This window comes from Zophobas morio, unplaced genomic scaffold (genome assembly GCF_036711695.1).
Source record: "Zophobas morio isolate AGI-343-1 ecotype UQ-CSIRO unplaced genomic scaffold, CSIRO_AGI_Zmor_V1 ptg000007l, whole genome shotgun sequence".
Taxonomy (NCBI): Eukaryota; Metazoa; Arthropoda; class Insecta; order Coleoptera; family Tenebrionidae; genus Zophobas; species Zophobas morio.
This window is the reverse complement of record NW_026972112.1, coordinates 299,157-315,243: the sequence shown is the minus strand read 5'-3', so window position 1 is coordinate 315,243 and position 16,087 is coordinate 299,157. Positions and strand designations below refer to the sequence as shown.

The 16,087-nt window shown below is 35.1% G+C and overlaps 1 protein-coding gene across 1 annotated transcript; it reads left to right on the top strand.

Annotated features, from left to right (window-relative positions):
- The first annotated feature begins 12,688 nt into the window (after window positions 1–12,688).
- On the top strand, window positions 12,689–14,696 carry LOC135124167 (beta-hexosaminidase subunit alpha-like). Its single transcript, XM_064049048.1, has 7 exons — window positions 12,689–12,936; window positions 12,983–13,214; window positions 13,260–13,369; window positions 13,421–13,626; window positions 13,675–13,995; window positions 14,046–14,262; window positions 14,311–14,696. Exons 1-7 carry the CDS (start codon window positions 12,778–12,780, stop codon window positions 14,665–14,667), a joined length of 1,602 nt encoding a protein of 533 aa, XP_063905118.1. The 5' UTR covers window positions 12,689–12,777; the 3' UTR covers window positions 14,668–14,696.
- The last annotated feature ends 1,391 nt before the right edge of the window (window positions 14,697–16,087 follow it).

Genomic DNA, 16,087 nt, shown 5'->3' with positions numbered 1-16,087 from the left:
CTACGGGGTGTGTATTGGAAAAGTTCTCGAAAAGGCATGGCTTGACAAGACTATATTTCTTGGTGTCGATAGAAATGGACGTGAACTGCGGGCCGAGTCTTACGAGTTCTTGTAAGTGGGATTTATGTACCCAAATAAATAAAAAAATAAATAAATAAATGAGTTAACGTAATTTCTGTGTATTCTTTGTGCACGCGATTAATAATTTTCTTGCGGCTTGAATTTGAACATTTATTCTCGAATACCTCGAGCGTTTCCCGAAACCGCGTTTTGTGAATTTTATTAACATTTGGTAACAAGATAAGAGGAACGAAGTTATAATCAATGCAATAGTGCAAGTTGATATAACAATTTCCCGCTTTTTGAGAAATTGCTATAAAAATACAATAATCACCAACTCTAACTTTTCTTGTGTCCAATTATCTCCTCATGAGATAACTAGAGCTTTTCGAAATAACACTAATTGCTCTGAATTATGTTCTCTTTATTTCACTATAACGTAGGTACATTAACTTGCTCCAATGAGCACTTCTGCAGAACTAGTCACCTCTCATGACTCTTAACTATCGAAGTACTCACTTTTACATTAACTTGCTCTATTGAGCACTTCTGCAAACTAGTCACCTCTCATGACTCTTTTCTCTCGAAGTACTAACTTTTCTTAAACTGACTTAGAATTATAAAGATTCGCATTCTCCCTCTCAATCATACAAAGTCCCAATCATATTCAAAATATTCATTCGACAGTTGATCCTACAACCAATCTCATTTAAACTTTTAAAAATCTTAACCGATATTGTCAAATCCGTTGTAGAACCGTCGTTTCCCAATTCGCTCTGGTCATAATTATGCACTAATTGTAGAAAAGTTCGTTTGTAATGATTTCATTGCTTTCAACGGTTTTAACGAACTCTCCCAGAAATATCCTAATGAAAAATATTATAACATTACTTTCAACGGTTTTAACGAACTCTTCCAAAAATATCCTAATCAAAAATATTATAACACCCATATTATTTAAGGGGGAACGCTAGACGAGAGACAAGTTTGAATTGGGCGCCATTTGTTGCCTTAAACGCAACCAGCAATTCTTCTTAAAATCTACCTGACGCGCTGAGATAGACGACTACCGGACGTGCGTCATAAAAGTATCGTAAGCCGATAATGCAGAATAATGATAATTTATGACAGGCGGCCCACAACATACCTTCAGCACAGAATAATCATTTCTCGTATTCTTTTGACATATTAATTTTAATATTCGAGAAAATTATTATACCTACTTATTATTCAAACACAATTTAGACACTGTAGAGCAAACAAGGCTTATCAAGCCCGTCTATTAGTTTCTTCGCCTAAATGTATTATTAATACCGTTTTCAAATTACACCAAAATTGAAAAATCGAAAACTTAATAATTGAAAAATTGAAACATTTTAAATGAAAAAAATTGAAAAATTTATAAATCGAGAAATTGAACAATCTAAAAATTAAACAATTTAAAAATCGAAACATCAAGGAAAACAAAAAATTAACGGAACATCTAGAACTTAAAAATTGAAAAATTAAAATACCTATCGAAAAATTGAAAAACTGAGAAATCGAAACATCAAAAAATGGAAAAATTGAAGAACCGAAACATTGCAAAATCTCAGAACTGAAACACTGAAAAACTGAAAAATGCAAGGAAAATTGAAAAATCGAAAAAGTGAAAAAATTCAAAACTGAAACATTGAAAAATCCAGAAATCGTAAAATTGAAAAATCACAACTGAAGAAAGAATTGAAAAATCAAGAAATAGAGAAATGGGAAAATCGAAAAATTTAGAAACGTCAAAAATTAAAAACTGAAAAATAAAAAAAAATTAAAATCGTAAAACTGAAATATCGTGAAGTTAATAAACTGAAAAACTGAAAATTTTTGAAAAAAAAAAAATCGTATCAAAAAATAAAAATTCAAAAAATCGAGAAATTGAACAATCAAAAAATCAAAACATTGAAATCCCAGTAAGTTGATAAATAGGAAAATTTAAAAAACAAAAATTTTAAAAATCCAAGAATTGAACAACAAAAAAAATCTAAGCCTGAAAACTCAGAAAATTGAATGGTCGAGAACAAAAAATCTAAAATTTAAAAATTCGACAAATTGAAAAATCATGGAACTGAAAAATCGAAAACTCGAGATAGTGAGAAATCTAAAAGCCTAAAACATTAAAAACTGAAAAATTAAAATATCGAAACATTTAAAAACCGAGAAAACACAATATCAAAAATTTGAAAAATTGAAGAAACGAAATATTGCAAAATTCCAAAGCTGAAATATTGAAAAACCTAAAAATGGAAGGAAAATTAAAGTATCGAAACGGTGAAAAAATCCCAAACTGAAAAATTGAGAAATGGAAAAATGGGAAAATCAAAAAAATTGGTCTAAAGAGTTTAGACAGTACTTCCCTCGCTATCGGAAAGGTGACGACTGCATGCCTATTATGTTTTTTTTTCACATTAGATTTCAAAGCATTCGGTTTTGTAGTTCCTGTTTAAATCAATAAAATAAATTTGCGCATTCATTAAATTTTTTGAGTCACTCTGTATATCCGAATCCAAAAAATATGAATGGAATGATAAATTACAAGAAGAGACTCATCATATTTTGTAAATTTTAAATAGGATTATACGGCAAACTTTTGAGCTGACGTCATAAATTTTTTGGAGGGGATAAGCAAATATATTTGGACTAAAAATGTATTATGCTTTTTATAACCTTAAAACATTTGCAAGATTTCAAAGCATTGGGTTCTGTAGTTCCTGATTAAATCAATAAAATAAATTTACGCATTCATTAATTTTTGGGGTCATCCTGTATATGCAAATCCAAAAAACATGAATGGAATGATAAATCACAAGAAGAGACTCATCATATTTTATACAATTTAGATAGGATTTATTCAGCAAAATTTTGAGGTGACGTCATCAATTTTTTAGAGGGGATAAGTAAATATATTGTGATTAAAACGGTCCTAGTTTAATAACAAAAAAATATTGTTCGTCTATAAAACAAGCTCGTCTTAGACAAAGTATTCGTAAAAAAATATGTCCTAAAAAAATTTACGTATGCTGGTCCCGACTGCGATTATAGTTTAAATATTTTTTAGAAAATCCTGTCATGGATGTAGAAACATTTGTGACAGCCAAAGAGGTTTTTTTGAGAAAATTATCTTTGAATTTAGACCAAATTTAAATAGACACTAGGCAACAGGCACATTTGGGCAAAAGAAAGAGAAATTAGGGTTACGGCTTCAAATTTTTGACGTATTTACAAACTTAGACCAACTACAGCAATAGCTAAAACTGTGGAGTCTCTGTTGTACAGTACATTTAGAGGTAACAGTTATACATACTATGGACAGCAAAGTGAGGAAAAAGCTGTCAAGTGTTTTGAAATAAATAAAAATATAAAAACTGAACGGTGTGGCTTGTTTATTTCAAAACAATTTCCTTACTTGGCTGCTAATCCAGACAGGGTTCTAGAGGATAGGAGTGCATTAGTCGAAATTAAATGCCCTTCAAAATCGCAAGATTTGTCTACCGAAGAAGCGGTTAGAAAAAAAAATCAAATTTTGTACATTGACAGACAGAGAATTGAAACTAAAAAAAAATCATGATTACTACTTTCAAGTCCAGGGACAAATGCTTGTTACGGGTATTTCACAAGTTTATTTTGTTGTATGGACACCCAATGGAATAAATATAGAAAAAATTTATAAAGACGAAGAAATATATGTAAAAAGATGGCAGATAAACTTGGCAGATTTTGCTTTGGCGCATTATTGCCCGAAATAATTGATTCAAGAAGAAAGAGGAACCTGCCTTTGCGAGAGATTTTTTTAATATAAATAAAATTTGTTTCTATTTTTTTATATACTTTAATAATTTATTAGGAGTACATTTTTCATCACCAAGACCTGCATATTATTATTATAAATATATTTTGAAAATGATCTCTCGGCAAATGAAAACATATAGGAGCACTTTTTTCGAGTAAACAATGAAGGGAGAAGTTACTGGGCGTAGGGCTTTTTTAAAACACCTCTTTCTGGGATAAGTAGTAGATACACTTAGCTACTTATACGCAGTGGCGTAACAATCAAACTGCGGGCCCGTGTTCTACAACACTGTGGGGCCCCTAATGAACAGCGAAATAAAAATATTTAAAAATACGAGTATAATGAGTAAAGAATGAGTAGATTGCAATTAGCGCTAACGTTTTATTAAAATCATTCTACCTGAAACATTGAATTAAAAAAATAAAAACAATAATTACCTGAAGACATATAATTAAAATATATACAATATTGGATACTAGCCGACCCGCCAAACGTTGTTTTGGCATTTCTAGTGAATATTTTGGTACATAGTTAAATAAAAAATTAAATTAATAATAATAATAATAATAATGTCTTTATTGCCCAACAGTGTAAAATACACCAATTACAGGTACAACTTAAAAGAACAATTGTATGTAAAAAAAAAGAACTAAATAAAAAGAAAAATAAACTACGAAACGATAGATAGATTAGTGGCTAAACTAATACTAAATTAATACAAAAATTAATGAATACTACTAAATATTACCTACTTTTTCAAAAAAAAAAATCTTTCAACACATTTTTTAAACGTTGAATATCTCAAATGAAATATGTCAATATCATTACAAACTTCATTATATAAAGATGACATCAGATATAGCGGCGATCTAACAATCATATTTGTCCTGGGGATATTGTAGGTGAAAGTTGAATGATGTCTGGCATATATTCGTGGGACCAAAAAGTTCAGTTTTTCAAGCATTTGAGGTATATCCAATTGGGAGTGAAGTAATTTATATAATAGAAGTAGAACATTAGTTTGACGCTTTACTAAAACAGGGATAAACTTAAATTCATCTAGGAGAAGATCGTGGTTATATCCTCTGGGGGGATAAACTTTATGAGATTTTAAGAATAAGTATTTTAGGAATTTCCGTTGGATGTTTTCAATTATGACATTGTAGGTTTGATATATACATAGAATACCACACAATGGAAGCATATTCAAGCTTGCTCAAAATAAGTGTTCTGTACAAGGCTACGAGGCAATCAGTATTATAGAAAGATTTACTATTACGTATAATAAAACCCAGCGTCCGATTACAGGATGAAATAATATTAAAATAATGTTGATCAAATCGAAAAGCCTTATCAAAGTATATACCTAAGTCTTTAACAGTGTTATATCGGGGGAGTATGCTTTGTTCTATTTTATAATCATAAGTAATAATGTTCTTTTTTCGAGTAAATGAAATAATTTTGCATTTAGGAAGGCTCAATTTAAATTTATTGCTGATGCACCACTCATAGAGCCTGGTTAAGTTTTTTTGAAGAAAGATAGCATCAGCTAATGAGTTAATATTATGAAATATTTTCGCGTCATCTGCAAATAACAAAATTGAACAGTGTATGCTGGAAGGTAGATCATTTATGTATAAATTAAAGAGAAGTGGCCCTAATATAGATCCTTGAGGAACTCCTGAGCTAGCAATAAAAGAACAAGATACAAAGTTGTTATACTGCACAAATTGTGTACGGAGTGCAAGAAAGGATCGAAAAAGGTTTAATAATTTACAAGTGAAACCAAAATTTACAAGTTTTTTAAGAAGAATATTGTGGTCAATACGATCAAATGCCTTTGTAAAATCCGTATAGATGACATCGACTTGTGATTGATTTTCCAAACTTTCAGATACAAATTGTGAGAACATTATGAGGTTTGTTGTTGTTGATCTATAATTTAAAAAACCATGCTGATACTTTGATATATAATTTTTCACTTCGGGGTAGATACGGGAATATAGAATTAATTCAAAAATTTTAGCAAAATTAGAAAGCAGGGAGATTGGTCTATAATTTTCAATTTTAGATGCATCACCGGACTTCAAGACAGGACAGATCTTAGATTCTTTCCATTTATTAGGAAAAACCCCTGTTTCAAGGGACTTATTAAAAATTAGTAGGAGTGGCTTAGCAATTTGAAACTTATAGTCCTTAATTATGAAACTTGGAATCTGATCTGAACCTGATGTCATACCTGGTTTCAATCTTGTGATGGCTTTTATTATGTCATCTTCCGTGATCTTAAATATATTTACAACACATGAGGTAGAATTTACAGTATCAGCTAAATAATATTTATCAAGCGGATCAGATTCAGTATAGGTGGATCTAAAGAAATCACTAAAGGCATTTACTATTTCCATAGGATTTTCAAACTTATTTATACCAAATGACATTTGGCCTGGAATTCTAGTTTTACCTTTTTTAGCATTAATGTAACCCCAGAATTGCTTAGGATCATGATGTATGTTAATTTGAATGTTGTTAATATACTATTTATAAGCAGTATTTATTTGCTTCTTTAAAAGGGACCTAATTTCTTTAAATTTCAGTAGGTAAAAATGTAGACCTGAAGCTCTGTATTTCTTAAGGTATCCAAATTTAAATTTAATATTGTTTATTATTTCCCTATTGAACCATGGCGGGTAATGCCATGGTTTTGCTTTTGACCGAAAGACAGGTACATGTTTACGGAATAAATTGAACAGGATATTATAAAAACAATCAACCATCAGATCTACAGAAGAAAGAGTTGATAATAATGACCAATCAGTTAATAGGATATCATTGTAAAGAGAGATGAAGTCAGCTTTACGAAAGTTAAAGGCATTTATATTATGGTTATCATTACCATGGCGTGGAAAATTAATCGGTTTATCAACTGAGAAGGTGCAAACTAAAGATAGTGCTGGGTGATACTTGTCTTCTATTACCATTGGATTATCAAAGTGGCTAACTTCCCATTGAATATTCGAAAATGCTAAATCTAACAATTTATTATTAGAATTGAAAATATTATTTATTTGATTTAAATTTAAAAAATGTGCAAATGTCTGTAGACGAAGAATTGTTTTATTAGGGATGATGTCATTAAAATTTGGAATATTGAAGTCACCTATTAGAATTATATTATTAAGACTCACTAATTCTTCCTCAAAGAAATCACAAACAGCATTTAAACCGTCAAAGGACGGAGTACAAGGAAAATATATTACAAAAACCGAGAGAGATTGAAAACCAAGTTTTAATTTACATCCAACAAGATCTATAGATGGATTATTAGTTTGAAAAGCTTGAGTATCGATTTTTTCAACTGAAATGTTACGTTTGACAGCTAATAATACACCACCACCACGAGTTACGTTATTTGTTATCAAATTTCGATCAGACCTGAACACATTGTAAACATCTGTTAAGATAAATTCAGAATTATTTATAGAGTCAATTAACCACGTTTCCGTTAAACAAATTATATCAAAATCAGAATCACTTGAAGAAACCAAAAAATCATCCATTTTGTTTTTGAGGCTACGAACATTTTGGTAGTATAAGTAGAACTTTTTTACAGAATTGGGCAGGCCTAGTTTAAAGAAGGTTTTTTCTGGATTGTCGGAACACCACGTATGTATTTAATAAACAAATCTAGCTCACCTTTTTCACGTCTGTTTGTTATCTGGTTCAGTAACTCCTTATAATACAGCCTTTGCTTATCAGTTTTATCTGATGACGCATGCACAGATTTAAAGTGCGGAACAGCATCAATAATACGACGTTTCCTTTTTATTAAGCCTAATAAATTGAATACATCTTTTTCTTCTTTAAGTGTTAATTTGATAGGTCGAATCTTATTGATATCATACTTGCCAAGTCGAATTGGAGTTGAAATTAGTTCTGGGATGGAAGAACGCTCATTACCAGAATCATGTTGTAACAATTTCAGAAAATCGGAAACCAATTCAGCTTCTTTGTTCTTTCTGGTTTCATTATTTAGAGACGGATCTTGTTCAGGCATATTATATAAAATTATATTAGTTTTACGTTTTTGGCGTTCAGTTACCTCTTGTACCATACTCTCGTAATCATGGTTAGAGTCATTTTTAGGTAGATTTGATGTTAAATTTGTTATTTGTTGCTTTAATGCGTCAACAGTTTCACTAAGATTTTTTATTGTATCTAATAAACTTGGTAGTAATTTGCAACAGTTGCACGGTCTTGTGTCACTTTTTGTGGAAAGGCAATCGTCACATTTCCAACAAGCACCACTTAGGGATTTGAAGGCATCGTATTGGGATTTATCAATACCAACACACTTAATGTGATAATGGTTGGTGCAGGAATTGCATTTAATTCCGGGAATTGTAGGGGTGATAGCACTGTTGCAAGTTATACAATAAACAACCATCTTAAAAAAAAAAAATAGGAAAAATTAAAAAGAGGTAGTTAGATAGATAACTGATTATAATCAGTGTGCTAATTTACACCACTGTACCCTGTGGTAATATTAATCAGCTAAAGTTCAGCCACGTGAATAAAAACAAGTTTAAGAAAGATAATCAAACCCAAAAAAGATACTCTAGCGATAACTGATATTCACACGAGCCAATAGCGTCACAGAGACCCAACAAAAAAAGCTACATTAATTTGTTAATTGCGAATCCACCTAAAAATTGTTGATAATATAACAGTGCACACACACGTCCTACTGTCCAATTTATATTAAATAATCTGCAACGTAACTATTGAAAAAGATTAAAAACACACGGAGCACAGCTCACACACGTCCACACACTATCAAACGTTTTTAAAATAAATACATAAAAATTTATCGTACGACAATGATTATATTCAATGGCCATCTTGCAACCCTATTGCGCATCTCTGGATGAAAGCAAAGATACTCATATCGTTATTAAAAAATGGGGGTTGGTGGTAGAAGGGTCAAAATTTAGGGTTATATGTATTTTTTGATGCCAAATCTTAAAAAAATAAAAATAAAAAATGTCTAAAAAATAAAAAAAGTTTGGTGGGTCACCCTTATCACTTAGGGGTTTAAAAAATAGTTTACTAAACCTACCGAATATACACAAAAAATTTCGTAAAAATCGGTCAAGGCGTTTCGGAGGAGATTGGTTACAAACACTGTGACACCAGAATTTTATATTAGATTATTTTAGAAAAAAATTCATTACCATAAAAAAGGTTATACTGAGTCGACCTTAAAAGATTGACGTATGCTGTCGCGCACTTTTTTTTAGAACTTTTAGAAGGGAACAATTCCATCATACACAGGGCCAGCTCTAAGGGACCAGGCGCCCCGATGCAAACTTACTGTTCAACGCCCTTAAAAAAAATTTGTAAACAAAAAACAAATAAAATTTTGTAATCACATATTTTTGTAGAAAGATACTTTTTATTAACAAACATGCATAAAATTATGATGAATCAATCTTAATATATAAAAATGTTTGTCTTAACTGACAGACTGACTGATTCATCAACGCAAAGCCTAAACTACTGAAGCTACAAACATGAAATTTGGACAGTAGGTTACTTTTGTGTCATAAGCACCCATTAAGAAAAGATTTCTGGAAATTCCGCCCCTACGGGGACAAAATAGGGGATGAAGCTTTGTGCAGAAATGCAGTGAGTTTTTAAGTCAGACGGGTTCACTGGGGAGGGAGGAGTGAACGAGATGAAAAATGATAATTTCGGAGGCTCTCACGGTCGGAATCAATACATGATCGTTTTCCGGGTTGGAACCGTGTAATTTCTCAAAAGAGTATCGCCTCTGGTATGGTTGACATACTGAGTTACCGTGCTCTTTTGCCTTATTCTTAACCCTGCTCCTGAAGATGCCACTTACGAAAGTGTGCGAAACGTTGAGCCCAAAAACCCAATTTACACGGTTCCAACCCGGAAAACGATCATGTATGAAAAATGATGAGTCCTAATTGCGAATTTCACGCAAACGGAGCTGCGGGCAACAACTTTTCTATAGTTTAGGAAATATCGTTGCACCCTATAAAATTTTCTTGCCAATAACGAGACGAACAGTAGTACAATAGCAAGAGATATTTACAACTTAAAGTTGTCGCATGGCGGTAATCCGCAGACCTTAAATTTCTAAAGTCCGATCCTATGCGTACAATTACCTGCTAAATGTTCTCCTACAAATTCGGGGGGACTGGTGTGAGCCATAAATGTTTCTTACGACTGTACTACTGTCCGCCTCGATATTGTCAATAAAATTTTATAGGGTACACCGAAATTTCCTAAACTATATAGAGTATAAATATAAAAATATTTATATTGCAAACGTTTTTCAATTTTTAATATTGTAAAATTGATACGATTTCAAAGTTATTTTTAATTTAGACTTACCTCAATGTTAATCGAAATTTAAATTTAAAATTAATGATGACAAAAAGCCACGAAATGATACACACAACCAAATTCGGCTACAAACAGGAACAGTGAAAAATATAACAAAACTGTTGAACAACCACCACAACCAAAACCAACCGACTAGACTTGGAAAATAAAAATAAAATTTTTAAGTATGCCGACATGGACTTTTATGGTAAAAACAAACGTGACAAACGTTAGGAAAAACATCTGGGTGTGGTCATACCACTGTCTCGTCAAATTGTTACCCAGATAATGCATCATAAATCTGGTTATTTTTTGTCGGTATTGATCTAAAGGTCCCATCACCCAACCCAAAGGCGCACTTTTTTTCAATTATTACAGTTTGAAAGTGCCAGGAATTGACTTCTTGGGATCTGTTTTGGTGGTCATAGTGGAATGTTAAAATGTAGCTTTTTCTGAAAAGTTTTCGATGGGCGCCTTGGTCTGTTACTGCTAGGTATAATATTTTATTGGTAGTGATTCAATGCAAAACTAATATTAATTTTTTTTTATAGAGTTAATATAATAGCATAGGCGGCACCCGCCGGCCGGCGCTCTTTGTCACGGGCGCCCCGATGCGGTGCATCTTTCGCTTACCGTGTTAAGCCGGCCCTGATCATACATGATTTTTATGTAACTTTAACCGCTTAATAAGCAGCGTAAGCAACGGAAGCTGTCAAAGGACGAATAATTTTCCCGTTTTTCCGATATTTTTCATTGCTGCTCCGCCCCTATTAATCATAGGGTGATGTTATATAGCCTATAACCTTCCTCGATAAACGGACTTTCCAACACAAAAAGATTTTTTGAATTCAAACCAGTAGTTTCTGAGATTGGCGCGTTCAACCAAACAAACTCTTCAACTTTATAATATTTATAAGTATGGAAGTATAGATAAAATGCCAATTTTTTTTAATCTTAAAATTGTTTTCTTCTTGCTTTTCAATGGGCACAAGTTGATACAAAATTTGACACATCTAAGCTTCTAGCAAATTGATTTCCATTTGAGAGATTCAATGAAGATAATCTGCATCGGCTCATTGTATCTTAAAAAATTTTTAGTCATTTTTAATTTCGAGAAAGATCTTTCCGCTGAAACCACCGAAAGAGGTATTGTAAGAAAAGTGAAACATGCTGTGATAATTTCAGTGACACTAGTACAGGTAGGTGATTCTGTAATAATTTCCCAGTCCAGTTTTTTTCTACTTAAAAAATTAGTTGTAACATACGTCAGATATATTTTATTATTCCAAAAAAGCACCACAAGAACAAAATCAATAGTATATTAAAGAACGAGTTTCATAAGGCAAATATTGAGGCACGAATCCAAGTTTATAGAACGAGCGGCGAAGCCGCGAGTTATATAAAGGATGAGTGCCTCAATGGCCTTATGAACGAGTTATTTATACTATTTTTTCTACCGCACACGTTTTTTCCCAAAATTTAATTGAAATTTGCATTTTTTTTAATCTGGGGACTTTTGTCGTGGTTGGTGATGGGTTGGTCTGACACTAACCACGAAATATTTGAGGTTCGAATTTTCACAACAACAATTGTAATTCGAATCAATGCGAGTTTTTGTAATTTAAAATTGGTTAAAATGTCTTGCGAAGAAGTTACGCGTCCGGAAACGTGGGAAATTTTAAGTTTAGATTTGCCACTGACATTCACCTGACATTTCTCGTCATTGCTACCAATCTTACCGATCTAAATTACACCAGATCTATTAAAGAACGCCTTTCCGCTATTAACGAACTGCTATGACGTCATTTGCGTGCGTTAATAGCTCTATTAGAAAACCAAAAAACCAGGGCGGTAGAAAAAATAGTTTTGAAAATACGAAAAATTTCATAAAACACAACTGAAACTGATTTTTTTTTTCACGTTTTATTACAGCATGAAGTTTCACTGTAGAACTGAGGACAAAATTTAAGTATTTTGTTGTCTTGCATCATAAATTACCTAGCCATACTTTTGTCGGATAAAGATTGGTAATTTACTACATGGGGTGTTAGATTTGCTACAATGGGATTGCGACACTGCGACAGGTTTATTACAAACAGATGCTGCTGCATTTTCGACCGCCGGTGCCGGTCCCTAAAACCCGAGTTTATTGAGTCTATGATATTGAGATGCCGCCCTTTGCAGCAAAAAATTCGTAAATAGCGATCGACCATCGATCCTGGGATTACCGCACATTTTCGAATTTTTTATTTCAGAATGTAATTTGGGCAATAATATAAACAAAATCTAATAAAAAAATGTTCGTGTGACCGGACCGGGCCCCTTGAAGCAGCGGGCCCGTGTTCCGCCGAACACGCGGAACACCGGTAGTTACGCCACTGCCTCTTTCCATATCGACCGATCTCAATCTCCTCGCTCTTGAATATAAATACTACTGCTGCCCGCATCCCTGCGCTAGTACGTGATAACCCGTAATCATGTTCAAACTGTTAATAGCTTTATCCGCACTCGTCGTTATCTCCAGCGCTTACGGTCCAGCCGTGAGGGCTACGAAAGGAGAAGTATGGCCGAAACCCCAACAGGAAGAAAAAACTTCGGACTACTTTATAGTACGAGATTACACCTTCAGGTTCCAGGTAATAACCCACCAAGAAGTGTCAAATGTCAAGTGTCAGATTATAGGGTCCCGCAGACATCGGCTGTCCGAGTTTACTCGACGATGCTTTCACTAGATACTGGTCACTTATTGCCGCCACCTCGGCCTCTCTGGAACGACGAGTACGACGGGGAAAAAAACACACGAAGCTCTGGCATCTAGATGAAAGCTTATTGGGGAATTTGAAAAGTTTGAAGGTGGAAGTGAGTGACGAGTGTACGGATGACGCTCTCCCGGACTTCGAAGACAACGAAAATTGTAAGTACTTTGAAGTTGTGTGTTAGTACTGATGGTAGTTTGTAGACACACTGACCGTGAACGCCGATGGGGCCACCCTTTCTGCACAAACCATCTGGGGGGCGCTGCGAGGGTTGGAAACCTTCTCACAACTTATCTACCAGGAGCAAGACGCCGTAAGTACCCCCACGTGTAAAAGTAGTACCGCTGCAGTACGTGAATTTTAGCTCGTCATAAACGCCACTACCATCACAGATTTCCCCCGATTTTCGTTCAGAGGGTTGCATTTGGACACCAGTATACATTTTCTTCCGGTGAATATCATCCTACAGACTTTGGATGGAATGGCTTATAACAAATTCAACGTCTTCCACTGGCATCTCACTGATGACCAGAGTTTTCCGTACAAGAGTCGCGTATATCCAGAGTTGAGGTAAACAAGGTTGAATTTTTTTGGGTGTGTGTTAATTGGTGACCTTAGTGAAAAAGGTGCGTACCACCCGGTGTCAAAAGTGTTCGAACCAAGCGACATAGCTAAAGTTATTGAGTACGCTCGAGTCCGAGGGATTAGAGTCATCCCTGAATTCGACACCCCTGGACACACGAGCTCGTGGGGTGCATCCCACCCCGAGCTACTAACAACTTGCTACTCCAACAACCAACCCAATGGTAACCTCGGTCCCATGGATCCCAGCAAAGACACAACCTACGACTTCATCAACAACCTCTTCACAGAAGTCGTGGGGGTATTCCCAGACTCGTACTTCCACATCGGTGGCGATGAAGTCGACTTCACGTGCTGGTACCACCACACTACTAAAACTAACCCTCTTTTCACACTTTACATTCCAGGCAAAGCAACCCCGACATCACCACTTTCATGAGCGACAACAACATCAGCTCGTACGAAGGCTTGGAAAACTACTTCATCCAACACGTCGTCGACCTCCTCGACAAGCTAAATTCCAAATACCTCGTCTGGGAGGAAGTTTTCGTCAACGGAGTCACTCTCCCGAACACCACCCTCGTCCACGTGTGGCGAGGCGAAGGCTTCGACACCCTCAGAGACGTACCACTAGTACTCTTCCAAAGCCCGATCTAACTTGTACCATTTTAGGTGACTAAAGCCGGCAAGTACGGCGTCTTCTCTTCCTGCTGGTACTTAGACCACTTGTCCAGCGGCAGCGACTGGCAAAAGTTCTACGAGTGCGAACCTCTAAACTTCGATGGTACCGATGAACAAAAGAAGCTGGTTTTGGGTGGGGAAGCCTGCATGTGGACGGAATCGGTGAACGAGTACAATGTGATGCCTCGAGTGTGGCCTCGGGCGTGCGCAACAGCCGAGAAACTTTGGTCTGCGGAAAGTGTTAATGATTTTGGGGCTGCTCGACCGAGGCTGGAGGAACACGCTTGTAGGATGAATATGAGGGGGATTGCGGCGCAGCCACCCAACGGACCTGGATTCTGTTTGTAAATGTAGCAATGAATAAAAAATAGCATATTTGAGGTTTTTTAATGAGTTACTGATAAAGTTCGGTCGCTAATGAGCGTTAGTACTCGTTCGAAACACCTAAAGAGTAGTTCGGTGTCACGATGTTAGTTATTTTCGTTTTTGGTTTCTTGGTTTCTTTAACTGTGGACAAAGTTTCTGGAGTTAAAGAAGATTATTATTGGAGGGACTACGATGGTACTATTCCTGACGATGCGGTAGTCGAGGGTCAATCTTTCGGTCATGACATCTTCATAGGTCAGGCTTATATTCGAGACGAGGGGGTTTTTCCAGTAACGATCAATCCCGGGGTGATAGAGGTAGCTGTGCCCATTAAAGGCGTGAAAAGAACAGATAAGTACGTCAAGGTGAGTACCAAGTCGTACCAATTTAGACGTGCTTAAAAACGTGTAAGGTTAGATCTTGTGTGGACCACCGGCGAATTTCCAATGGGTTCCTGCTAATGTTACCAATCTGCACGTTGTATTACTGAACAAACATGCTGTTTTTGGAGGACATGAGGACAGTAAGGGATATGTTTACATAGGAAAGAGTACCACGAAGGATGGTACCCAGATTGGGAAAATCAATGCTTTCGCTTTAGGAGACGCCAAATTTTTCTACGCTAGTAAAGATTCAGAGAACAACTTGAGTGTATACGATGTACTGTGTTACGCCGATTTTGGGCAAAAACTTGATATAAGGGAGACGCTTATACCTCAGATGACTCCAAAGGATCAACAAAATATTTAGATCTGTACTCGACTGTTGAGTTTTTTCTGCTAATTATTAACGTTTGACCTTACTATAATCAACCTATAAAAACAAAATTATTGACTTTTAAGAACTTGAAATAAAGACAATTAAAAAAGCATTACTTGATGACTTACCAGTACCACTTCCACAAAATTCGTTTAGTCTCGTTGCAGCTCTACGATGATTCGTTTTAAGCTTCTTTTCGCAACAACGCTTTTATTTTCCTGTATTTTTTGTACTTGTGGCTACCCATATTTCTACTGGAGAGAATACACAGGTACTATCCCTTCGGATGCTATCGTTGCAGGTCAAGACATTAGCGGCAAAGATCTCTACATCGGTCAAACATATGTTAAAAACGGAGGCTGGCAAGTGGTACCCATTTATCAAGGAATATCAAAGAGGCAATAGCGGTACTGAACGGACCCAAGAAAACCGACAAATACATCAAAGTAAGTACCGTTCGATAGAAATCTTTCACTAAAACACAGTTTGTAGATTCTAAGTGGTGAACAAAATCATCTTCGTTGGGTTGTAACTACCGCCAAGGATTTTCACGAGGATATGGAAGACAAAGTTGGGGTGATTGGGAGACACGAAGATGGCTGGGGGGTGACCCATATTGGAAGAATAAGTTACGAAGGGGAGA